This window comes from Aulonocara stuartgranti, assembly GCF_965226115.1.
Source record: "Aulonocara stuartgranti genome assembly, chromosome: 10".
NCBI lineage: Eukaryota > Metazoa > Chordata > Actinopteri > Cichliformes > Cichlidae > Aulonocara > Aulonocara stuartgranti.
Window position 1 is genome coordinate 16,749,602 of NC_138946.1, and position 27,267 is coordinate 16,776,868.

The 27,267-nt window shown below is 40.5% G+C and overlaps 1 protein-coding gene across 1 annotated transcript in view; it reads right to left on the reverse strand.

Moving 5' to 3' along the window:
* Window positions 1–1,260: 1,260 nt before the first annotated feature.
* ubl3a (ubiquitin-like 3a) overlaps window positions 1,261–27,267 on the reverse strand; it is a 35,335-nt gene continuing 9,328 nt past the window's right edge. Inside the window, exons 2-5 of the mRNA XM_082549766.1 lie at window positions 10,048–10,156; window positions 7,139–7,225; window positions 4,749–4,826; window positions 1,261–3,094 (exon numbers count right to left, since the gene is read on the reverse strand). Coding sequence (XP_082405892.1) covers window positions 3,042–3,094; window positions 4,749–4,826; window positions 7,139–7,225; window positions 10,048–10,156 — 327 coding nt within the window. The 3' untranslated portion in view covers window positions 1,261–3,041. The remainder of the gene's footprint in view (window positions 3,095–4,748; window positions 4,827–7,138; window positions 7,226–10,047; window positions 10,157–27,267) is intronic.

Below are 27,267 nucleotides of genomic sequence, written 5' to 3' on the forward strand. Positions count from 1 at the left end.
GCACAGCCTTAAACACTTAAAACATCTCTACCACTGCTAAAATTGGTGGATTAACCTCCCACCTGATGTGTTTTTGTATATTTAATGAAGCCGTGCAAATTCTGTGCATCACAGCATACCGCAAGATGTTTCCCACATACTCACTTACTTTTTTTTCCCCAATGTGTACTGTGATAGTGTTGCTTCCTTGTTAGTTTGTACCGCCTGTCTGATTCCACCACCAGATTGTGATGATGTGTAATCTTGGTACACATTCATCTTTTCTACAGAGACATGAAAATAAGGAGCTTTCAGCTTCAGGAGGTCTAAAGTGATATCTTGATATGACTCAGAAAACAGATAAAATCATTCAGGCTCCCGCTACTGGTTTCTACTATTCTACATCATACAGTCATGTGAAAAAGTTTTCATAGCGCTCTATGGAGTCATCTGAAGTACACTCCTACTGCTTCCATAAGGATAAGTAGCAGCCAGCTGCTTCTAATTAAATGGACTTGTTTAATTGATCATCAGCAAGTGTGAGCACACCTATAAAAACAGAGGTTTGGACAGTTTGCAGATCTGGAGCATTCAGCTGTGTCTAAAGGATTCAGTTAGCACGTTAAACACTAAATTTCATGGCAGTACAATTAGAAAAATACTACGGGGCTTGTTTTTTTTGGCCAGTAGAAATGCTTTTCTCTCAAAAAACAAAAAACACAGCAAGATGGTTTAGGTTTGCAAAGCTGCATCTGGACAAACCAAAAGACTTTTGGAGCAATGTTCTTCAATGAAAATCAAACAGCATATCAGCACAAACACCTCGTACGAACTTTCAGCATGGTGGTGGAGCAGTCATGATTTGGGCTTGTGCTTATAGCCACAGGACCTGGATACTCTGCAGCTTCTCTGTTAACAGCACCATCATCCCAAATTTTACAGTTTTGTTAAATTATTGTGATATTGATGCTCAAAAGAGACTAAATGTGTTTTACTTGTTCCAAGAAGTTGAAGAATCTAAATTTAAGCCCACCTCTATTTACAACACTAACCTGTGAGTGATAGTTTCAAGGTGAAATTCAACATACCAGAGTCACTGTAACAAGAAAAACTCTTTTTAGAATAATTTGCTGAAGTTGTTAAGATGAAGATTGGAGTCCGGTGTCTTGTTCAGCCCTCTGGTTAAAGTCCCACAGACTGTGAGCTAAGATGCTGTTAGAATGATTAGTCAGTGGCGCTTAAAACATTACAGTTCACGTGCAATAAATCATGACAACGAGGTAGCGCACTTCAATAACTTTTATTTAGTTTACAGATGTATTCCATTTTGAAGTTTGCAGGGGGGGAGGGGAGAGCATTAGTGCTATTTACAATTGGTTTGAAAACGTGTATCTCTGTACAGATTTGAACCCTGATCAATATAAACAATATTTTTTTAAGACCTAGTGCTGTTACAAAGCGATTCTTTAAAGCAAAAACAACAAAACCCCACAAAGAAACAGGATTATATTACTTTATAAACAAATGAAAAAGAAATGAATAATAAAAGAGAAAGAACAAAAGAAAGAAAACAAAAATCCATCAGTCCATAAATGATTAGGGAGGATTTGCTGCTGTTAAGCACAAGACATTGTCAGAGAGTGACTGTGAACTGGCTAGAAGCTAACCGTATACACAATCATAGACTAAACACCAATATAATGTATATCACCAAGATCTAAAGTCGTCATTTTCTATATAAGATTCATATTAAATATATTCTACACATGTTACCTTAGTTTGGAACATTACTTCCACTGGAAAAATATAAAATAAAACAAAGCTTTTTATACATTTGTTTTAATCTAATGAAGGAGCACATGCTTTAGTTGTGCAAACTGGACTTATTAATGCAGATTTAAGAGGCAAATTAAGACAAATAAGGACCCTTTTCCTTCTGAGTTAATGTCCGTGCTTACAAAGCAACTGTCTGAGAGATCCTTCACAATACTGCTATAAAAATAAAGGGAGGGGGGGCACAGTGAGACAGCGACGGCGTGTCACGGAAAGAAAATTGGCATGATGTTTCATTAATCACAACACTAGTCGGTCGATAATATGAGTGGACTGTCAAAACACAGTCACCAAAAAAAAAAAAAATCATGAACAAACAAATATCGAAAAACAAGACCTTAAAAAAATGGTTGTTTTCTATTTGTTTGCTTGTTAGGCTTCGTTTGGCTAAAATACAGCGGGCTCAAAGGAGTGGGATGTGTCGCTCTCGACATAAAAAAAGGGAATCGTTTCTCTCTTGCGACCTTTAAGGGCACATGCAGAGGAGGGCAGTAAAGAGGGCACAAACGTGTGTGTTATTATGTGTGTGTGTGCGTGTCATGTTTTGAGTTCTCTGATCAGGCACGTCTGCGCTTTGTCTGCCGCACTAAGGGGTATCACGCAAGCACGCGCGGCTCGATGTGAGGACAGGAAGTCGGGGCGTGCGCGTTTGTTGGTATGCTGATGAGCTGTTAGTGGTTAAAATTCTCAGCGGTCTGTATGAGAAAACAAGGCCACACGCACAAATTTGGGCACTGCATTACAATGACAACCGGCCAGAGTAAAGAGCCAGTTAGAAAGGTGACTTGTAAGAGACCGCCTGAGGATGGCTCGACAAGGTGTGTGTGTGTGTTTACTGCAAATGTGTGTGTGCATGCATGTGTATGGCAGAAGGCTTCAAAAGCATTTCATTAAGAAAGAAAGAAAAAAAACATGCAAATCCAGTTCCTTCTCATTTTCAGTTATGACAGCAAATCAAGTACAACAAAGGAATCAACTCTATCTTTAATCAATTTACTGCTCTCCAAGTCTGTCCTGGATCAGCCTGAGCCTGCTGTCCTTCTATGCATGTGTATGAGGGAGAAGGGGAAAAACAGAGAAAGTGCGAGTTTGTTTGTTTCGTTAAATGTCTCTATGAGTATTCGCAGTGTAGACAGGCTACAGGACAAGGTACAAGCTCATTAGGTCCAGGACATGGAGGGCGAGAACGGATGCAAAGGATGAAAGGGGGTGGCGGTGGAGGTGTGTATTTACAGAATGACACAGCAGTTACTCTCCCCGGTCTTCTCTCTGTTCCTCTGACCTGGACACACAGCACACAAACGTCATGATTAAGCAAACACCCACACAGCACTGTCACAGAGTTACTCAGCTCAATAGTCAGACATCACCTCAAAAGGACAGATTTAGAAACATACTGGTAGGCCAAGTTCAGATACAGCAACACTGCATGGAAATACTTTTGATATACTACAACCATATAACATATGTAGCTCATAAATGTTCTAAAGAAGGTCTAAATCTCCATCTCCTACAGCTGAGCAGCATTTTGGGATTTCATGAGACTGGATCTGTTGCTCAAACTCTTTGAGTTTGTTACATTTCCTAGTGGTACCTGAAGCAACATTGCCTCATTTTATTTTTTTTTTTTTAATGTAGACTCTTGAAATCTACACTTACAGTGTTGTGTAAAAGTCTTAACCCATCTCTCATTTCTTTACATTTTGTTAAAATGGGAAATTGGTGCTGCAATTTACTGAAATGTGGAAATGCAGCATAAAAATCTTGAAAATCGAGATTTGGTATGACCACAGGCTTAACTTTCTTAGGCAGGATGATCCAACACTGCTTTAATAAGGTTGGGGAGGCCAATTCATGAGTGATAGTGCTCCTGACTTTGTGTTTTAATGCTTTTCCTGCTTTGGCAGTGTGTTTGGGATCATTGCCATGCTGAAAATGTATTAAATGTAGTAAGTCAGATGCTTTCCAGTTGGTACTTCATAGTGGATCAAAATCTGATGGCACTTTTCTAAGATCTCCAACACCACTGTCTGAAATATAGCCCCAAACCATGACACAGCCTCCACAGTCATCTAATTCTACAGATGCTTGGAGATAGTCACTGTTGTACCTCTCTCCTGACCTCCAACGTACATATTAATACCAATTTGAACTATAAAATGTCACATTTGTATTCATTACTCCATTGCCATTGGTTTTCAGTCAAGATCTTGTGCAGTTTGGCATATCTCAGCCTTTTCTCCCTGTTTCACTTCCTTAAAAACATCTGCCTAACAGCTCTTTGGGAATCAACTTGTTGGTGCAAACATGCTATTTTATGTCTCTCAGACTGTGTTGTCTTTGAGATTTTTCATAGATTCAACTAAAGAAACGCTGGCTCATTCTTTAAGGCTTGATAAACATAAAAAACATTTCTCTGAAAATGGTCAGGTACAAGGACTGGACTGAAAAAGCAACCAAACTTTAAAAAGCCTAGAGAACTGCTGCTCAAGAGCACTATAAAAAAAACATACAAGACCAGAAATTAAAAAAAGAGGGGCGACTCAGGTCTTTTGTACAATTCACATAAAGAGTACTTCAAATCTAACTTTGTAACTGTTTCTCCACATAACAAAAGTTCATTCAGATTCATTCTTCCTCACATGGGCTCACAGATACCCAGTATGAGAACTTGATGTCCATTTGAACTCTATTCGCTTGTCATAGTCATAAAAAAATGAAGCAAATCTTCTGGCATGATTTATATTAGCTATACTCTACACAGTGTGTTGTATCTTGGGGATACACTTCAAGGAGCCAATTATTTGCACTAGTGGCTGCTCCTAAAACAGAAGCCATGTGCAGAAATAAATAATGGCTGGGAGCGGAACATTTAACGTTGTTCAGCGTGTGAAAAGCCTCCTGAAAGGAAAAAGGGGAGACGGGGAGCTGGTTACCTTGGGAATTTGGCTCAGGCAAAGTCTCTCTGGCAACTAAATGCATCACTGTGGTCTTCCCCAAGGGCAGTTTGAGAGCTGAGAGAGGGAGAGAAGGAGGGAGAGGATGAAAAGGTTATTCAGTGCGCTACATTATATTTGCCTGCACAGTGTCACTCAGCAGAAGTATAACATGACTTTTTAACAGCTTTCTGAAACTGAGTGTAAATTATAGATTGGATAATGCTGAGCTACACATAGAGAAAATTAAATTGTCAAATTATGCGATTAAAGTGGGATTGCAGAATAATAATCACTTGAAATTGTTGGCAATCTGAATCCATATGTAACTGAATCATTTAAAACACTGTTCACAAGCGGCTCAAGGAGCGGCTAGTTTCTTGCTCTTGAATAAGACGACCCGGTTCCAAGTTTTATTGTTATTTGCAGATAATATTGCAACATAATTACCAGTAATAAAGGTGCAAATTAAACGATACTTAACACTAAAAAGGATTAATTAAAAAAAGAAATGCACAAAATATCTGACACACGTGTAGAGTGTAGTATGTACATGCACATGTATACAGTGGATTCAAGTTCAACGGGATTAGTTAGCAGACAAAAGTGAGAAAACACAAATGTGGAGGTTGCAGAGCACCCTCTGGTAGACATGCTATGTAACATGTTTGAAGGGTGTTTTTCCCCATTTCTTCTTTAGTTTTTAAATTTAAATTTACCAATACTGATATATTAGCTACTATAAGCCAATATATCTGCCCTGCCAACATATCAGTTGAGCTTTATTGGTTTTTTTTTTGGTTTTTTTTTTTGTTTTGTTTTTTGCCTGTCCCTTTATTGGTAGGCATTCATGTTAGTATGAAAAATAATGGAAAGCAATGGCTATGAGGAAGGCAGGTGAAATATCAATAAAAAAACAACTTTGTAATACCGAATAGACCAAAACCAATAGATGAGCTGCTGGATACCCCTTAAAGAGATAATATAATCCAACTTGGCGCCTGCAGCCTGGGTCAAGAAGCCAAAAGGAGTAAAATCAGAGGTCGATCAGTGCGCTTGAAAGTAAATCAGCAACATCAGCAAGGAAAAAGCAGCCAATAAGATTGTAAAATATTATTTTATTATTGTCTCACAGCACTCTAACAAACCTAAAAAACAAAAAAAAACACAACCCACCCACACGCCTTGGAACAACCCTGCAGGAAGGTGAGGCACCACCGGATTTTGTATGAATGCAGCATAAATGCACGCTTCATCCTGTCTACTGACGCCACTCGGCCCTGCATGCGTGTGTGTGTAGCACAGCCTCGCCCTTGGCCACACAAACACACAGACCTGCTGCTCTTTTTAAAATCCATGACACAGACACCAGAGGAGAGAGATGGAAAAGGAGCACATTCAGTCTAAAATGGTGCCTCCAGGTTCATCTAAATGTTTCCATGAGACGCTGTGGTATGCCCTCGCCTTTGGTAGGTGTGTCAGAAGTGCTCGTCAGCAGTAGCAAGTTGAAAAGGTAGCGCTCACAACAGACTGCCATAGGTGCATAACATAACAGGTTGTTCAGTGCAACCCTGCTTCTGTTTAAATAAGAGTTTTGCTACCTCGTTGTTGGAGCTGGGCACAGTCTATTTCAATAGGTTTTTACAAAGTCCTCAGACTACACACACAGCTGTAATTGGCATGGGGTTAAACAACCACTGCCTAAAGGCTGGAGCCCAGAAATGTCGTGAATACACAAAATAAGAAGGAAAATTTGCAGGATCTCTCACCGCTTCGCATAAGTTCATATATAGTTATAACTTTTAAAACTACACACTGCTGTTAACATGTAATAGTTGGCAACTTGTGTGTGTGCTTTAAAATGTGTGTGTCTGTACTCAACAAGGATTCTGTGTTAATGTGCAAACATGCTAAAAGATAAGGGAATTATCAGATGGATGGCAGATAGAAGACTGCAAAAGGGTTAGGGTGCGCTGTAACACCGTTAACCACAAAGCACCAGTCAAGTCTAAATTGGGTTAGGCAGATAAAAAGCCTAAAAGCCAGAGAGAGTGAACTGGCCTTCCACAACAGAAGACGTCCTTTTCTGCCTTTCACTCTCGCTTCCTTTCTCTCTCTCCTTTGTACCACTTGAGGTCTCCTTTAAACACCAGTCTTCCCTCTTTCCTGACCAGCCTCTTTCCCCTCTTTTTCCTCTATTTCCTCTCTCCTCCCTCTTTCCCTGTCAAAGCAAGCTTGTCCAGAGCACTGAGGTACCTCTGTTCTGTGACTCAGGAAAAGGATGAGAACAGCAAAGAACTTTCCAGCAGCGCACGGCTGTGATTTTGTGTGCATGTCTATGAGCGAATGAGCCATTTTCTCTGGGTGGTGTAGCTTCAGTGTTTTCTCACCTCCTAGTGTTACGTTGCCGTGTAGAAAACGTCCCTGGTAGATGAGCCTCAGGATGTTAGGACTGCTGACCTGCTCTTCCTCCCAGTCTGTAGGAAAGCAGAGAGAAAGGAGGAGACAGTTAAAGAGAAAGGAGCCCTGCTGGTTCATTTTTACCTCTTATTTTACTCGTTTTCCATGAAGTATTAATTTGACATTTCACAAGTACAATTTAATGTACTTCAAAACCCACAATATACAAGAATCCTAAAGCTGTGTATAAAAAGCTGTCGTGTCGGCGTGATGAAAATGCTGAACACAGTGTAGTGAAAAGAAATCAGTTGCTGCCTGGTAAAGAAAAAAAAAAAAGAAGAACCACAGACAACCACACTGAAGATATTTTAAGACATTTAGGGCCTTTATTTTAAATCCTTAAAGGCAGAATGTATAATATTTGGGCTTTGCGGGATGCCCTACAGAACGTGAGAAAGAGCCGAGGCAAAAGAAGAAGACGAGGTGTGGCTCGGGAAGAGCTAAGGACAAAAGTGAACGCATTAAATGAGAGAGAAACGAGAGTGCGGAGTTGCGCAGCAACAGAGTCTGGCCACCAGATGTTTGTCTCTAGCTAAGCGCAGGGTGTTGTTGCTGACTGAGAGCCTGCTCCGGGTCTCTCAGGGTTCAGATGGGTTGTCTGGGAGGAACACAGGGTGCTCCCAACACTGACGGGATTGAACGGAAAACTTCTGTTGTCGAGGAGAATTCGAGTCCAACTGTGTAATTTGTAGTTTTTCATGCATCGTGGAGTTCTCTTAAACTGGAGTACATTAGCGGCACCGTGGGAAAAAGCTAGAGTTTTGAAGGTGACGTAAGGTGGGCAGTATCAAATGAATTCTAACCCTGGTGCACAGCAGCAGCGAGGCAAGTGGGTGTATTACAGAAAGGAAGCGGCTGCACTGTGATCCCACATTCCTGTATGCAATGATAATCAGGCTGAAAGGAGTTCATTCTAATTACCCTACACCAAAGATATGCACATTCCCCACACTGCTATATAGACCTGCATGTAAGCAATTAGCAGTTGGTCTGACAGCAATAAGTCTGATCAAGTAGTTTCTAAGCAAATTAACAAATATTTGTTTACAGTTAAATTGTTTAATTAGAGTTTTTACAGAGATTCGGTAGCTGTGCCTGCATAATGATAATATTTATTAAACACCACATATTAAATGCAAAAATGTTAAAGAATATAGAACTGTAAGTAAAACCAAAGCTGATGCTAAAATCTGACATGTATAAAGCAGATGTGAAAACCCAGATCTTTCTCATGTAAATCAAATAAATAATACAACTGTGTTATAAGCACCTTTGTAATGAGGTAAGAAAGAAAGTCAACTCTAATGCTAATTTTGCTGTTAACCTAAACCTTGAACTGTCCGTTAATCTTGTTTGCACATTACAAGCTAGAGCAGCTCCACAATCATCCACCGTCTTCGCTAGCTCGTTGCTGACTGTTTGGTGTCGAGCAGGTACATTTTCCACGTGTTATTTTTTAGTTTTTAAATGTCAAACATGAAAAAAAAACTTCCAATACTGAAAAAAGTGAACTGAAAAAGTACAACTGCAGGCTGGACAGGTAAACAATGATATTTTTCTTTTGCTACAGATTACTATTATAAGAATATATATTTAACCTGCTTTTTCACTTTTAAAAAAAGTCAATCAGCTTTGAAAATGTGGTTACTGTAAAAATAAGTTTGTAGATGTCTGTAAGAATTAATCAAATATATGAAAAGCTATATCTTAAAGAGGAAAGAGAGAAAAAACAAGTGTGCCCTGACTGCTTCCAGGAGTACCCTTGTACTGCTGTATGGATCATGAGTGCATTGCCACGTCCATAAAAACAAAAGTCTTGGCAGTTTGTTGGTGAGGTGTGTATTAACACAAAGCCACAATCTTCCCAGGAGGAGATGTCCCAGAAGGTTCACCCCAACGTCAGACCATGCAAAAAAAAAAAAACTGTACAGAACCCGAGAGCTAAATCTCATACTCTACAGGCCTCAGATAGCATTTTAAATGTCAAAGTTCACAATAGTACAGTTTAAAAAGGCCGAACAAGTATGGTTTTGTTTGAAAGGGTAAACAGGAAAAAGCCTCTTCTCACTAAAAAGAACAGGGCAGCACAGACTAGCTTTGCAAAGCTGCCTCTAAATGAGTGGAGATGTTTGTCTACAATAGAATGCTCCGTGTTTGGTGAAAACCAAAAACACTATATCAGCACAACTACCCCATACCCTCTATCAAGCACAGTGGTGGAGGGCTTAAGAGGTAGGCTTATTCTGTAGCCACAGAACCCAGGTATCAGGTCATTGAGTCACTGAGTCAACCATGCACTCGTCTCTATACAAAAGTATTCTAGAGTCAAATGTTAGATCTGTCTGAAAGCTGCACCTTAGCTGAAATTGGGCCATGCAACAGGACGATGATTCCAAGCACAGCAGCCAATCTGTAACAGAATGGCTGAAAAAGGAAATAATCGAGGTGCTGCAATGGCCTAGTCAAAGTCCAGACCTCAAACTAATTAAAATGTTGACAACCTTAAAGAGAGATGTGCACGAATACCTTTAAAGCTCAACGTACTGAAGCAATGCTGTAAAGAAGAATGGGACTACAGTCAAGCAGAAAAATGATTTGTGTTATTGCTGCTAAACGTGGCTCTACAAGCTACTGAATCTTGGGGTGTGCTTAGTACAGTGAAAACCTTTTCACTGTACTGTAAGCGACTGCCTTAGACCACAATGATTTTATTCATAACGTAGGAACTTGTTATTGCTTTCATATTTATATTGCACATACATTTATAGCAGACTCATACCTCTGCATATCGATGCACATGTATCTGATGTGAATAGCAATACATAATTGAGCTACTCACCCATTGGCCAGTTGTCATAAACGTGTTTGGCGATATCTGCTGCAGAGTCGTTGGGAGAGAAGAGGAATTCTTTCGTCTTTCCACTGACCAAAATCAGCCGCAGGTTTATCTGCAACACAGGTAAAAGCAAAAAACAAAAAACAAAAAAACAGCATTAGTGAATGTGAGAAACAAAAAATGAAGACAGAGAAAAATGCACATTCAAACAAACAGCTGTCCCATATGTCAGATTATAGAGCTGGGTCAGGAAGCACACGGTTTCAAGTTAGTAATTTAATAGGAAACAGAAGAAGGATATGAAGACCCTGAGGAACATCCTTCCGTTGGATGAACTCCCATCAGTCTCTCCAACTTCCTCTTCAGCTTTCTCAATTCCCTCAAACTGTATTTCTTTGTCTTTGGTTCCCAAGTCTGAAATTGAATGGAAGTTTGTCTCTCGCTTACCATTCCTCATTTTTTTGTCCCTGTAGGTGTTTGAGCGAGACATTTTTCAGGCAACTAAAATTAAAGATTTTCTTAAACCTTTACCTGAAATTAGAAATGCTGTATCCATGTTTGTTTTGTACTGTAGTTTATGTAGTTAGTCACCTGTGTTTTTAATTACGTTTCCACAGTCATGTCATGTATGTATTTTTTAGGTTAATTTCCTGGATTTGTGTGTAGAATTTAACCCCTCCAATGTGCAATCACTGAGTAACTTTAGATTGATACTATTTATAAATCAGATTGTGAAGCACCTTAGTAACTTAAACACTACCACAGCACATGTTGACCTAAACATTTTGGTTTTAACAGTCTTAGTTATTGTTGTTGTTGTTTTAGTTGTTTTAATTGACTTATTTTATTTATTTATTTGTTTTTTCTCTATATTTTACTGCATCATTGCGGTGCATTTTATTTATTTTAGTGGCATTTTACATTGTTAAGCACTGCAAGCAGCATGAACTGTTTGGAAATGCACTATCTGAATAAACTTGACCTTGACTACCTAACTTCACTATTACTGAATACAAACTCTCATTATGTGTACTGGATAATTCGGCTGACACATTACAAAAATACATCCACTGAATTCTTCTGTACTGAAAAAAGTACATACTTGCAGTTTAACAGAGAGAGAAAAAAAAAAAACCCTCAGTGGTGATCTCCGCCCCGCGTAGAGACAAGGTCATTATTCACCAATGTGATTGTGCATCTAAAAAAAACCACATAAATGAGAGGGACACACGTGTTTTGCTTCCAGCCACATGATTTTGTTTCTCTCACCTTAGATCACCAGCTCCCAGCGAGAAAATATACACAAGTGAACTGAACACACGTGGGGGTGTACATTTAGAACCGTTAATTTGCAGAGCAATTAAACTGCCGAGCACTAGGATGCAGATGAGAGGCCTGATATGTGTTTAGCAGTGGTACAGTGTGCCTTTAAGAGCAGAACTCAGTGGTGTGTGCTTGCCTTTGCTTACTGTATTTGTGTGGCTGGGCCCCTGTGTGCGCATGGCACGAGCACGTGTGTCATTGTTGTCAGTGTGTTTCCATGTGCCAAGTATCTGTTAGCCTTCTACACCACACCCCGTGTCCTACCAAACCCACTCTGCTGAGTGCCACACACACACACACACACACACACACACACACACACACACACACACGGAGCCCGGTGGAGTGATGTAACAGAGCTAACACCAAAGGATTGAAACTGAGATCTCTTTAAGTACGTAACCAAATCAGCTTATAGGTTTAAGCATGGACGAGCCATACAGAAGCATGTGTATATATATATGACATACACAAAACATCACGTACAATAAACATAATGAGCACAAACACAGGTAAATGTGCCTCTAAGAGATTAAATCAACTTAATAATGAGATAAGATAATTTCAAGCTTCAGTTGTGTGTGTGTGTTTTTTTTTCATCTATTTGCAGGTGCACTGTGTACAAACACATGCATCCAGGCAAACAGACTCACACAAACACACCTTTAACGACTGGGAAACGCTAGAAATAATTCACTGCTGCTTCCGGCTGTGATTCACAAAATATACCTTTAACAACTTTGATGACACAGATCATAAAAGCATGAATTTGCATCAGCTTTTGAGCAGATGCCTGAAGGTAAACATGCACACTGTTCCATCTGTTTGATTGTTATAAACACAAACACCTGAACGTTACAGGCAAATGCAGAAAAGAAGCAGAAATGAGCACAAAGTGAGATTCAAAGGAATCCCCTTTGCATACGAGAGGTTTTGCTTCTTCCTAGTAGAACACCTGGTAGTTACCATGGTGTCACCATGGCGACAGCCAGTGGTGAGCGGCTTAACCTGATAACACCTACAGGATAGCTTCACTTCAACCTCCCACCCCCAACCCCTGCCCATTTTCCATTGCTGTGTCACATCAAACCATCTTCCCATGCTTGCTGCAGTCTCTGCATCACCTCACTCACTCTGTCTCTTTCACTGACTCCATCAATCTCTGGCTCTGTACAGCGTACAGTGGAGAAATGTACAAGGCCGGAATAACAAGAAGAATTGAGCTAGCCTGGGTTAAACAAGGCAAACTAAGCCTTTCTTCTTTATATATGTCAGCACAAGGGTGAATTTCTGCCTTTGCCTCTCTTCTCTGTCTCTTTTTCTTTGCTTTCTCTATTCTTACAAGTCTCTTTCTCTCAGTGTACTTCCTGGAAAATGCAAATTATTAGAAAAAATAAATGCATGACAGATGCAGATGTTTCCACTCCAACTGAGAATGTTTGAAATGGTTTGCGTATCAAAATTATGCAAAAATCTCATGCTATGGCCAGTGCAGCCGCCAGATTTCCACAGAACTGAAATTCCTGCAGGACTTGTGAACAATGTACAAGCCACCTGGAACATCAGAGCATAAAATTAGAAGAAAAAATCTTTACAAAAGACTCGTGTGCACTTCAGGGACATCAATGAAAAGTACCAGTCCTTGTGTTCTGGTGGCTCATGGTGGTGTAAGACCTTACATTGAGCTATGCTGCTACAGATGAATTTCTCCCCTTTTCCCTCTCTGTTCTAATTCTGATTTCACCTGAGTCGAGATCTCAGCTCTCCCTTGCCATTTTTCCCTTCCCTGCCCCCTTTTCCCAGAGGCTCACTTCGCCTTTCTCTCTTCCGTAAAAGGGCAAGGTAATGAGGTTGCACAGCCAGCTCAGGGAAGTATATTCAATTACAGTCTATTCTCTCTAACAAATACAATTGCTCCAGGTAAGGGGAGGAAAACAATTCATGCGTAATCACAGTACAAACACATATCTCCAGGCAGACTGCTAGTTACTCATGCATACAAATACTACATCCTAACCCACTGCCAGACGCACTCTGAAATGCCAGAAATTAGCACTGTGAACATTTCACTAGCTTGCAGAGCTTGTAGAGCTGCGAGAAGAAGAAGAAGTCATTTAGCAAGTGTTTGCAGAGCTTGCAAACACTTTCATGCCCTCCCGTTGGAGACGCGAAAGTGTGCAAGCTCCAGTAACAGAATGCGGAAGCATCCTTGCTCCTATTCCTGGCTGCTTCTGAAAATAACACAATAAAGAAACAGGTTACTTATGTGGAAAATTGGTGACACAGCTTTTTGCCTGTCGAGCCTCTCTGCTCCACTGCAGACCAGACATTCACAAAGTCTAACACTAATGTGACCCGGCTGCCAACAAATGCCATGCCGTAAACATGTGAGCAAGCAAGCCCTCTTAGCTAAACACCGTTTGCACACGGAGGAGAGCAGGAAACTCAATGCCATCTATAATTATTCCTCCCTGAGCGCCGCTCTCAACTCTTTCTCAAGGCACTGTTGTGTGTGCATATGCACGCATGTGTCTGTGTGTATGTTTACAAGTGCATTAAAGAGTATTGCTGCTCTTTAGACCCTCTGCAGCAGTCAACAAATTACAGAGTGGGAAGCCATCCTGTGGGAATATATTAGAGCAGCTTTATATGTAGTCTGCGCAATAAGGTTAGCTGCTGCTGTCAGAGCGGATTCATAACTGCATGAATGAATTTAAGAGAGGACATGGGTGATTAACCCGGCTGTGGTCTGTTTAAAGCGAGGCAGCTGGATCCAGCAGCCAGCTCGCTTTGACTTGCCCGTTAAATCTGGAGAAAATTCGGCTGTAAACCTGAGAAATGTAGCTGCACAGCACTTTAAATACTAATGAATTCTACGTCAGTGATTTCACAGACAATTGCGGAGAGGTCACTTTTCTTTCTGTCACTGCTCTCTGGCTGTAAATATTAAATGCTACAGAATAGGCCATGTTCTGGTAACCTGTAACACATTTGTTGCATTTTTTAAAATGACTTAAAGACGTGTGAAAAAGAAACAGCGTTGCAAGCTCTCAGTAATTTTCCAAAGACACAAAAAAGAACCACAATGTTAGTCTCCATTATCGTATAAATTATGCGCAGGAGCCTTTATTTTCTTTAATTAAAAACACGCTGAAAAGGGATAGCGCTTTTAGAAAATCACTGTGCATATTGGAAGTGCTGGTTAAATGCGTGTATTAAAAGCCGCGAGCTTCATCTGCGCGCATGTGCAAACTGTAAGCGAGCGCATGGGAAAGCAAACTCTTTCGATTTGTCAGAGAGCCTCATTTTGAGTTTGACATAATTCAATATTCTACACAGAGGTATTTTATCGCTTGCACGAGTTCCCTCTGTTACGTTCACACATACACACAAACGCAGTCGTTACGTAACAGTGGCTGACTTATAAATGTGTGATACAAAAAAGCAAAGATTTGTAATCTTTGAGTCTCTGTGGGCATGTGTGCGTCTAGCAGCGTTCGGGGGGGGGTAATGCTCTAATCACATTAAACGTTAGCTTTTGCAAGCTTATCTTTCTTTCCTCCCTAAAATGTGCTACCTCTAATCTTTGTTTTCAGACCTGAAACGTTGCAAACTGAAGTTTAGCAGTTTCAAGCAGGATCCTTGAAATTATGCTGAATTTCAAGGATCCTGCCCTCGGTTGTGGGCAAAAGCCCTGCAACTGACAAATAAAGGCTATCTCATCTCTCATCAAAGGGTGTGCCAGGCAACAGATTGGTGAACCAGCTTGTTAGGTGCACCAATAGCCAGGCCAACTTTACTTCTTTATCTTTTAATGAATGGGTGACATGCAATGACTTCTCCCCACTAAGGGAGGTGGATAAATTGCGATAAACAAATGTGGCTTTATTAAAAATAAAAACAATATGTGAAACAACAGGAGATGTGGGCGTCTTTTGTGTTTTGCATTAACCAGTGTCAATGAACTTCTTTGCTAGTGATGCGATAAAAACAATAAAAACTGTGGCGTAATCGTGACTGGATATTTAATAGACTAACTGACTGCATTTTAACAAAATGTTTCCCTGGCAAAGCAATGATGATGTGTTTAAGTGAAAAGGTGAAATAATTAGGCTCAGGGACAGAGAAGAAATATGGATTAACATAATTTTTAAGAAATATTTTTAAGAAACAGTGCAACACTCATGCACATTCATACAGACATGACTGTGCAGATGATAAATTTGGATACCAGCATGTTCACTGTAGGAAAAGAGAGCAGAAGGACCTTTACCCAGTTGAAATGTTTATTATTAACTTTGCTATCTTTATAGACCACATATCTACAATTGCTGGTGTGTCATGCTTTGTTTTGACATGGCTTTCCAACAAACACTAGATAGGTATTGTTTCCATGAAACAGAGAGAGGTCAGACGAAAGACAGTGGTGCTAAGGTTAAAGAAAGATAATTTGACAAGAATATACACTTTGAAAATAAATTAAGCCAAGAAGAAGTCATTATCGTTACATGTTTACATCATGCCAACAAGATGCAAACAAACTGGCAGAAAGGGGCCGAGGGAGAATCTTTCAAGCAGTTGCCAGACTGAGAGGAAACCTAATCTTCCTCCAAACTTTTAATGTTAAGAGAAATTGTCGTCTTTGCTCTTGCAACAAGAAAGCTCCAGCAAAGCAGTCTGGCTGGTCAAAATTTATTCCAACACTGCTGATTGTGCCTACAGCCATGCTATGATGGCTGCTATGTCAACACTTGTGGTAAACAGGGGCCTTGTTAGTCATCTGTGCTATTTTGTTCTGTTTTTCTGGATATATGTGAGCTCCTCTCTGTGATCATGTAATCAGTGTACAAAATAATAAAAACACCATCTGACTGAAGTCCTTGCAGACTCGAAGCTGGAAGTTAAATGTGGCACATGCACTTAGTTTTGTGGTGCTCCTCTTCTGTGTTCGAACGACAAAAATACTGACCAGGATGCACGCGAGCTACAAAACGCAGTCAAGTTTGTACCTATTTAATACATAGGAGAGTTGGTTCTCTATGGTTCTTGAAGCTTGCTCTGTTTCTTTTCTCACGTTGTATTGACAAAAGTATATGGACATTGCTCAGCGACCTTGTAACTTTATGTGGTCTGCCACTTTGAAGCCGAGTTGTTGTGGCTTCCTCTTTGCAATAACACCACTTACAGCTGATCGAATATCTGAATATCTAGGACAGAAGAAATTTCACAAACTAACATGCTGCAGCAGATGCATCCTGTTACAGTATCACAGTACCAGGGAGCGCTTTAGAACGACCCATTCTTTCACAAATGTTTGCAAAGGCACGCTGCATGGACAGGTGCTACCTACCTGAATTCACAGTTTAAGATCAGTGTCCTAAACCTTTCGCCCTTTTAGTGTACTCGAAGCTCATGCTTTATGGTTCTTGAAGCTTGCTCTGTTTCTTTTCTCACATTTGTTTAGGTAATTTGCATATTTGTGGTCTTGAATACTGAATGCAGTAAGAACAGAGAAAGAAACCTTGACAGTGTTCAGCCTTGCTTGCATTTCCTGTTTTAAATGGAATTTTCAGACCTCGCTTTATTTATTTATTTTCCCACTGTAGCACAACCACAGGAAGGAAACAACAGGGCAACAGGTGTTTATTTTTACATAATGACCCTGACGGTGCTGAGTTTTATTTTGCTGTTATTAGTTAGAATAGAATAATTTTGGTTATTTTTTCCTTTTGTGTCCCGATTGCTCCTTTAGCTACATTTTGCAAGAACACATGTTTAGCACTGCTGCTGTGAAATAAATTCATCTTTTGATGAACAGGGGACTTGTGATTTATCCTCTGTTATTTATCCTTTCAGAGACTCTTATCCTCACAGTTTTTCAAACAGCAACTAGCATTTCCCCTCCCCTGTTATATGTCTCCACAGACCAGTCAAGATGCAGTTTACCTCTGTGTTACATTTGACAGTTTAATGTAGCTGTTCCTCATCTCAGTAGAGGAACTATGGGTCGTAGATTTTGTTAGCTGTGCAGCTGTGCTGTAAAGTCCCGTCAGCCACTCTTCTGATTTCTGATATAGATGCAAAATATATTTAAAATATATTTAAAAAATCATTTGACTTGTTCTTGTTTTGCTTTGTGTCTTCTGTGTTTTTGAAAAATTTAATGTGGGAAAATAAAAAAGAACGGTTCCACAACAGCCCTGGTTTCTCATGTGACCCCCAATCCTGATCTGTACTTTCACCATAACTTCAAGGTGTACCCCAAAGATTATTGTGGACCAATCAGTATCCAACCTTGCTTGTTTCAAAAATAAACTCAGTTTCCGAGTTACGTTGTTGAATGTAATAAAAGAGGTGTTTCCACTGAAAATTATGGTGTCTTGGGTATGAAAAGGGAGCTATCTTGTCATAATCCCACCCATTTTGTTTTCCTCAAGACAATGTGGGAAGGGCTGTACCCAGTGACAAGACACCAGCTTATCACAGGACTAGCAGAGGGAGACAGACAACCATTCATACTCACTCGCTTCACTTATGGACAATTTAAAATTACCAGGTAACTTAACCCTGTGCATGTTTTGGACTGTGGGAGTGTGCCCACACAGACACCTGGAGAACATGGAAACTCCCCACAGAAAAAACCCATTTGACTGGATTCAAACCCAGGACCTTCCAGTGCTGCCCTCATCTTTCCATAATTAACATATAGAATCCAAACATATGGACAAGAAATTTCATCATCCTTCACCTCTGAACAACACAATCAAATCTCTTCATCCTTGACTCAAACTGTGTGCCAGATGCACAGAAATACCTGAAATACATTGTGTTAAAAAGAATGAGATTGAAGTGAGGTCTCACAGAGACCTTGACCTTTAACAGTCAAAGTCTAAAGAGTTACTTTATGAATCCAAACACATACATGCACTAAATGTGAAGAATTCCCTTAAGGAAAGCATTTTAGGACATCCGGAGCCATGAACAGCTATGCCATTTTTAAAAAGCATCATATATGTTCTCAAATCTTAACATAAATGAACATGATAACAAGCTGATAATTAAGTGTTTAGAAAATCATACATCTCCCTGCCTCAATATAGGCAGAAGCTTGTTCAGTGACCATAAAACACCGCCCTATTTCCTGTTGGACTCTATTAGGGGACATTAATCATTAAATAGAGTATCTACTGTAAGAGCGATTTTAAAAGCACCACAGACCTTTATCAGATGCCCTTTCTTAGGCTGCTTCCTAACTTCCTGTAGTATAGGCAGCTAATGGCTGCATTACAGTACTAATAGCATTGTAATAGTGTGCTTTCTTTCCTTCGCAGCATCCTCAAACTTTCTACAGCAGTTTGATTGGGCAAAGTAAAGACACCCTCTGCTTAGAGATCATCTGCAAAGGCTAAAAATTCATAAAGGTTATTCCATGATCATTGTATAACACTGAAGGCCTTTCTTCCCTGACTTTAGCGCTGACCTTGTGGTTTGGATTTGCATCTATGGAGCTTCACTACACCTCCAGGTTTTGAATCCAAGGGTAATCCAATCCAAGAGAGATGAAAACTCGCTTTTTCGGCAGCTCCCACTACTACCAGTCACATGTCTGATTACACAGTTGCCCCATCATGCCTCGCATCTCTCTCCAAGCCCTTGTCCCTTTGTAGTGTCATTCAAAAAGACCCATCCTTTGACATGACGACGTCCTCATCATAGCCAGAATCTGCTCTGCTCCTCTTTCTTTTTTTTCTCTGTCCCTCTCCTTCCTGTCACAAGCAAGATCAGCCGTTTCCTGTGCTGTACCTGACAGCCTTTAATCCATCAGCTGCTTCTCTTCTCTCCAGAAACAGGCAGGGCCTTCTTTTCATGCTGTCATCATACTCCTCCCAGCCTTCTCTGAAAACCTGCTTTGCTCGACACACACACACACACACACACACACACCTACACACACACACGGCTACATTCCTCTCTCTCTTATAGGCACCAGGTAGGTGCCTTTGTTCACACATTCCTTCTATGCTTTCTCTGTGTGTTCGGAGCTGTCACACAAAGGTTTACTTCTTGCGGCTTTCTCCTGCGTCCCGTGTGACTGTTAAGGACTTCACACTTTAAAAATGGCTGTTCAACACATCAGGAACAAATGAATTAGCATGACAAATGTGCACAACGCTATAACCGAAAGGCAGTGAGTTACCTGCAGATAGCCCACACTCTAACAGGCTACTGTATGCTGAATGTGAAGCAGAGAGGTCAAAGAGATCTTTATCCAACAATGATATAAGAGTCAGAAAATGTTATGGTGATGGTGTAAGAGCTGACAGACAGGACCATGCACCTGATTTATCAGCCAGGGTTCAAAATTTCCCTGTTTATAGTTTACTTTTGGTAAAAAGATTCAAAGAAAACAGCTTCATAACCAGCTGTATCAACTGATTATAAAGACAACATGGTTTCTACTGTAGTGAGGCTGAGGGTACAGGATGGCTGTTATATGCAGGTCAAAGGTCACTTCATGCTCTTTCCACAATGAAATACACCATGTTGATTTTTTTAAAAACAATAATAAAAGTGTTTTAATTAAAAGTGCGCAACACACCTCGGGGTTAAAAAATTGCATGGAAAAATTTTACGCATTTAATAAACAGAAGAACGGAGGAGACTGTGAAGGGCGGTACGCAGAAACATTAATGAGAGAAAAACGATGACTGTTTCACAGAAATATCCGAACAGTATTTTCAGTGTCACTTCCCAGTGTCTGTGAGCATCTGTAACAGTTTAGGGCTCTGTAACAGCCCTATCCTCACCCTTCATCCAGGGGAGGCTCCACTGTCATCATCTCAACAGGGAAAACAAAACTCCACTAAATACTTTTAGAAAGAAATGTAGGAAAAAAAGACAAAAAACACAAACAAGTTGTCAACTGGAAGAAATTTTAAAGCTACAAGAGAGAAAAAGAGGTTTGCAGAGTCCTGTATCCCACAACATTACCAATATGCAGGTCCGATGCAGTGATGACAATGACAAGTCAGAAACCACAGCATACATAGGAACCCCTGACACTTATAGTACTGAGGAAATGAGACAGTGTCACAGCAAAGACAGAGAGGCCCAAAGCAGGATCAACAAAGGTGAAATAGAGGCAGTAAGAAGAGGAAGCATGATGGTGAACAATGAGATAAAAAGGACTTTCATGTATCCACCACTAAAGCATATGCACACACATGAACATACAAACATTTGTGTGCGCATTCAAAATGACTGCTGTGGGAGCTGGCGACGCTCCGGTTTTAAAAATGTGGGCAGAGATGTCAAATTACTCTTGTACGCTTCAATCGATTCTTCTCTGATCCACCTGTGAACCTCTCGACTATCCATTTCTCACTTTGTGGGTAAATTTGAGGCAAATTGTGACAGAAAAAAAAGAGATTACAAGGTACAATGTTTGATAAAGTGATAAAAAAATATATATCACTGGTTGCGCAAAGCTGTGATGAAATTATGCTTTGCGTGGCTGAGAAAGAAGTTGAAAATGATGCGTCCGGAACTGATAAAGAGTTCACCAAGACGTTTGTTTGCCCACGTGTACGACTCGCTCCCGCGTGTTGGGTTAATACACATCACCTATTTCTGAAGTGCTTCTGCATGAAAGCAAAAAGAAACTGAGAGCTATTTATAACTTTCCTCCGGAAAAAGGCTACACGGTAGGTGCAATGCATGCTTCATCACGAAACCTCAGAAACCTCTCTTCATAAATCTTGCTCTTATTGGGTTTTTTTAAATACTGTCTCTGTTACTCTCCTTGTATAAAGGATTGCATTTCTAGGAAATCTATATCTATAAAAACATGCATCTTTTTTCTCTCCTACATGAACTGCATTCAATTTGCACAACTTATTTCTTTCTTGAAATGTGGGCTTTTGGAACAACTAACCACCTCTAACTTCAGTCTTATCTTACCCAAAGAAACCACAACCTTAACCCTCTTAACAGGTATACGCACAGTTTCCTATCCTCTGAATGTCAAGTGAATTCCTCTAAAAGTTACAGTGTACTGCCTTATTGTCTTTTTCTTGGAAACCGTTGCTGAAGAGGCTCAAAAAAAAAAGCAACAACAACAACAAAAACTATCAACTTGTTCACCAATTAATGCTGACAGAAAAAAAAAAATTCAAGGTTAGTGTTTGTAATAAACACCATGAACAGAAGTATAAAGATTTTAAGGTACAGAATTACAAAAAACAAAACAGCAGTAATAATAATAATATAATAAATGGCTTAGTGAGCAAGAAACTAACTTATCTAGCCTCTATTAACTGTAAATTTTATTGGAAATTGAGATTTCTGTCTTTTTTTATTCCACAGCAGGTTGCAGTGTTATAGCATCACACTCAGTTCACATTGAAATGCACAGAATTCAAGACAAGCAACACATTGCTGCAGAAGTGATGACGCAATATCACAACTACACAGTCACATTCAACTACAGCGCAGCCCACCTAGACCCTTATTTGTTTGTTTGTCAGTGCAGCTATGTCACGTCGTAACTGACGGTAACTGACGACTAAGCTAACGACTCTTGTTTACATCGCAGTCAAAAAATAAAAGGTTGAAGCTAAAACTTTAAGAGCAGTCTCAGATATGAGCTGTGTGTGGGTTACTATTTGCCTTTTGTGCTCTACTGTAACCTAAACTGGTGTAGGTAATGAGTAAATGGTCACAATGCAAGTACATTAGGAAACACTGACACCATAGCACGAAAAACAGCACGGAAAACACTGGGTGTTGTCTCCTTGTTTTGGCTCCCACTAAGGTTTTTCAGGGTTTTGTTATCAGTCAACAACTCTCAAGGTGTGCTTAAAGAACAAAACCAACATTTGTGTGTGTGTGTTTCCTTTTTTTTTTTTTTTGCATTCAGTGTAACTGAAAGCTACAGGTGTTGAAACTGCCTGGAATAACAGACTCTAGGGACATGTATGACTTACATTATCTTTTACATGTATACTATAATGTGTGTGTATACATGGTTGTCTTGTTTTGAATCAGCACTGGATTCTGTTTGGATTTTTTCCTTTCTTTCACTCTAATTTTCTACACATGCAGGCGTGTTGCCGGTAAAGTGACCCCACACACACACACACACACACACACACACACACACACACACACACACACACACACACGCAGACTTGATGATTGCTGGTGATGGCACTAAAGTAGGGACATCCTGTCCTTTACCTCATTCGTCCTACCATTTGCTCAGCCTGCTCACGCCTCCTCCTCTCTTTGTCCTTTGCTTCCATCACACAGTGTCTCACCAATGTGACTTCCTCCCGTGTGCTTTCCCCTGCCTATTGCTATGTAAAAAACCCTGGAGACATGTAAAGCATCCCCATGCTGCTCTTCCCCTCCCTACCTCCCAAGAGAGCTGCATGCTCTGATGTGACCTCTGCCTTCCCCTGTCTCCTCTTCATCCTCCCTACTGTGTCAGCCCCCCTATCTCCCAAGAGGTGTGCAGTCCAGGTAGTCAATTTGTAACTTTCAGGTTTCCCCCGCCCCCAAAGAACAAGCTTTCCCCTGTACTACATCAGTGCCTCTATAATTAATTGATCACATGCATTTTCAGAATCATAGCCAGCAATTAATTAAGAAAAGAGGGCAATCCCTCCCCTGTTAATCGCTTCTAGAGTGTGAAAATTTGGAGGATTAAGTGAACAAAATAAAAGGAAATGGCCATCAACAGATTTATTGGCATTCCTCCTTGCAAAAATCTTTTTGGCGGTATTTGCAGGCAGCAGATTAATGCAAATCAGTCTTGTCTTGAAATTAAAAGTGCATGTTTATGAAGTAAAGGCTTAGCGGGAGTGTTAAAGACCAACTGATATAACATGTGAGGGGGGGGACAACAGAGTCGAGAGTAGAAACGGCCCAGAGACAGCAGTTATATCCACGACACTGCATTTTCTTTTCTCCTTCAGAAACAAGCACTGCCCTGTAGTCACGACTCACGTGATGCCGAGTGTGTGTAGAGGAGAAACTGTGTGTCTGTGTGGATGTGTCTGTGTGTATGTCTGTGTATGTGTGTGGGTCTGTGTGTTGGAGGGGAAGAGAGGGAGGCACACACAGAGACATAGCTGGCAAGCTAAAATGCCCTCTGTGCAGGAATTCACCAGATGGTACTGGACAGAAACCAGGGCTATGACACACACACACACACACACACACACACACACACACACACACACACACACACACAGTACATTATCTGAGCCTATTTGAGAATGAGAATTAAAGAAAGTTATTAAATTCTGACACAAGATTATGCAGTAAGAAACCAAAGAATTATTAAAATGAGCCTAAAGCAAAATTTAACTTGAGGTCATCCGGCTGTTTGCAATTAAAAACAGACTATTAGGCAATCACAATATTAACAATGCAACTAGCACTAAGCCTCATAAAGCGAGACAACAGACAGAGGAGTGCAAGATTAGGCACATTAGAGATTTCACCATACCATACAATCCTGTATAACATAATGCAATCTAATGAAATGGCCTTACAACAAATCAATGGCTCTGCGATGAATGTTATCTCCATGATGCTCATTTGCTGTTTGGGGAAATATCTACATTTATGTCTTGTTTAATTTCTTGAGAAGGGCCGTGGTGTTGTTGTGTTAAATAACACTGCATCGGATGTTACAATAGCTCACCGGGTTGAGAAGGGGAGCCCAGAGGCCATAAGGCTATTGCAGAGGCGTCTCTTCCCCGGCTCTGTCTCCCAGCTTTCCTCGCCACTCTCAAATGCCCTGTCATAATAAAGACTAAAAGTCCCCCCCTTCCCGCCCATTAACATGATGCATTTACTTGCATCACCCACACAATAGCCTAAACGTTCCAAACTTCCAAAAACCTCAACAGAAATCTCCTACAACTTCAATTAAGTGATAATAAAAAATGTATTAGTTATCTGATCAAAACAAACATAAATTTAGCACGTCTTTGTGTCTGCAGAATATAAGACATGCACCGGCAGTTTTCATCATTGTTTATTTATTTTTTCATTGTTCTGGTTAAGGCTTTTAGCCTCCGATTATGCTCGTTTGTACACAACAGGAAAAAGGAAGCCTCTGTGGGGAGACAGTGGAGGCAAGCAGTTACACAAGCAACAACAGGAAGGCACAGGATAGCGACAGAGGGGGGAGGGGATTCATGAGGTTTCATATTGTTCCAATACGATACAGACGCCCGAGTGAGGTTAAGGGATGTTGTGCTGCTTCTGTAATGTAAGCAGAATTGAGATGATGGCACACACGTGTCACAATAAAGGAATCTGCGTCACACATAACCACCTGAGATGACAGAAGTGGCTGAAGATGCAGAAGTTTGGTTAACCATTTCAGAACGAAGCACAGCACGCTTTCACAAACAAGGGTGCTTTTTATACAATGTTGTGACCTTTAGATTAAAAATTAAACAGGATTACTGTGCCTCTCAGCCTTAATGGTTCGTCTGAGCTTTAAACTCCACTGTACCAACATCAGCTGACTGAGGAGTCTGTGCTAAATGAAAGCCAGCTAAACTTAGCTGAAATGTGCCAGCTTTATATATACAGACACACACAAGCATCTGAGCTTCCAAATGCCACTAGCCTCAAACACTAATTTAGGGCCCACTGACTGGTTCTGTAACTGTATATCTGGCACACGGGAGCCACTTCACAGAGATGTGTAATTAGCCTAAATCATGGTTGATATCTGATGTCTTCTATGTAAGTCAAAGTTCTGCCATTTCCCCCCGACATAAACGGTTGTTCCTTATTACCAGAAACTGAGAAAAACAGTTCAAAAGCCTTCAGTCACGTCAGTTCAAGGTCTAATGCTTCATTGCTGCTAGCTAGTTTAGATAAGAACACACACAGACACACAAGTGTGCACACACAAAAGCCCTGCCAGGATCATTAGAGATCTTCATCGAGCGCTCCATAGCATCTAACATGCAATGACAAATTTGTGCAAGACACCATGAAGGCCAAACATACCCTCTCTCTATTCCCCATATCAACCAGCATGCATGCACACAAACACACACGCACTCTCCCTTTTTAACTCTATGACCTCTGCCTCTTGATTCCTCATTGCCCATTTCCACCACCTGTGTCTATGTGAATATATTAAAACCAGAAAGACAGGAGAAAGACTCTGATTATGTTACTCTTTAATTTGACATCATTACAACCCAAAACGAGCCAAAAACACACCCTGCCAATTTTCTGTTACATCCTGTTCGGCATAAGCTTGACATTACTTCAGTATTAAGAACACATCCCGTACACAAACACACAGGAGTTTCTTAGTAGGTTCGGTGCGAGGACTCACACAGCAAACTGAAGTTGCACGGAGGGGATTTTCAGTGGCTGAGGAAAAAAAAAAAGCCGGAATGCTGGTGTGACCGTTCTCAAAGTGGCAAAACGGAAATAAAGTTGGATTTGATTCTGGCCAAATATTTTCTTCTAGCTACAGCCGCTCAATTTTTTCTTTCCTGTGTTTATAATCACACAAATATCATGTTCTGAAACTCTTCTGAGCTTAGGATTTTCAAATAACATAACAAAGTGACTGTTTAATAAATGAATCAATTATCAAACAATCACAGCAGCAGAAACGCTTACAGAAACAATTATCAGCTGTTGCCTCTTCTAGCTATGATACAATTAAGACAAGTCAAAGCATGGCATGGTGCTCATCATCTGATGATTGCAGACAATAAACATGATATCATCTCCTTTTCAGAGAAAGCCATTACCTTATCATTAACTGTGCTATATGTAACTATCTAACCCTGTTCTCTACCTACCAGCAGACTGACCATGTCACTGTTGTGCCAGATCTCGGTGTTTTTCAGAAGCTGGTGATGGGATGGGTCTGCTCTACAGGGGGATACCCTACAACCTGGAGGACCACTCTAACCAGCACCTCTACGACACCGTGAACTAGGTGACTGCCAAACAGCCACTACAGCTGCAGTAAAAGATGATGATGCTGAAGTCCACATCTAAACTCACAGCTAATCATGAGACCTAAATCTGTTGGGTGAATCGTGACTCATATCTTGGATCTTGGTCATACCACATAAAATCATCTTCATCCTCATAATCATGATGTGGCTAAACTGCCCTCCCCAAGCTGCTTCTGAATGACACTAGGCTGGGTTGATTTAAAAAAAAAGAACAAGAAGCTGTGTCAGACTTTTTACATTTTGAAAACACAGAGAGGAAAATCTATGACTGACAACCACAACGGAGTACAAGTCTAGTTTCAAAGACATGTGTTTGATGACCTGAGGTCAGCGGATCCTTTTGGAACATCCAGTCAATGAGGCTTAACCTTTGGATGACTGCTCCATGGCTCACACCTCCCCTGTTTGGGGCCCAAAGAGTTTCAACGCTGACCCTCTAATTCTCTCGGTACGTGCTGTCTGTCTGAGTGCTCTGGCACAGGGTGTCTGAATATCAGGACAGATTTAAGCACTGATGTAGAAACGGCAGCCTGTCCAGAAATGTATGAGAAAGAGGGCTATTTGATTCATGCCCGGTTCTATTCAATTCAATTTATTGTCATCACACAAAGCCGAGCCAGTGCAATGAAATTTGCAGCATCAATCAGGGCAGCACAACGACACGACAAGTGCACAGATTGAGACCTTCGCTGGCTCAAATAGAAGGAAGATCAATACAATGTTCTCCATAGAATTACCATACGATAACATGCATGCGAGTATAGGGTAAGATAAACAGCAGATTAACGAGTTTATTAGTAACCTGTTATTACTGATAAAGTGGCAGAGCATGGCAGTCTCTGATCCAGTCATTGTGTTGTTCCATAACATGAACAGCGCAGAC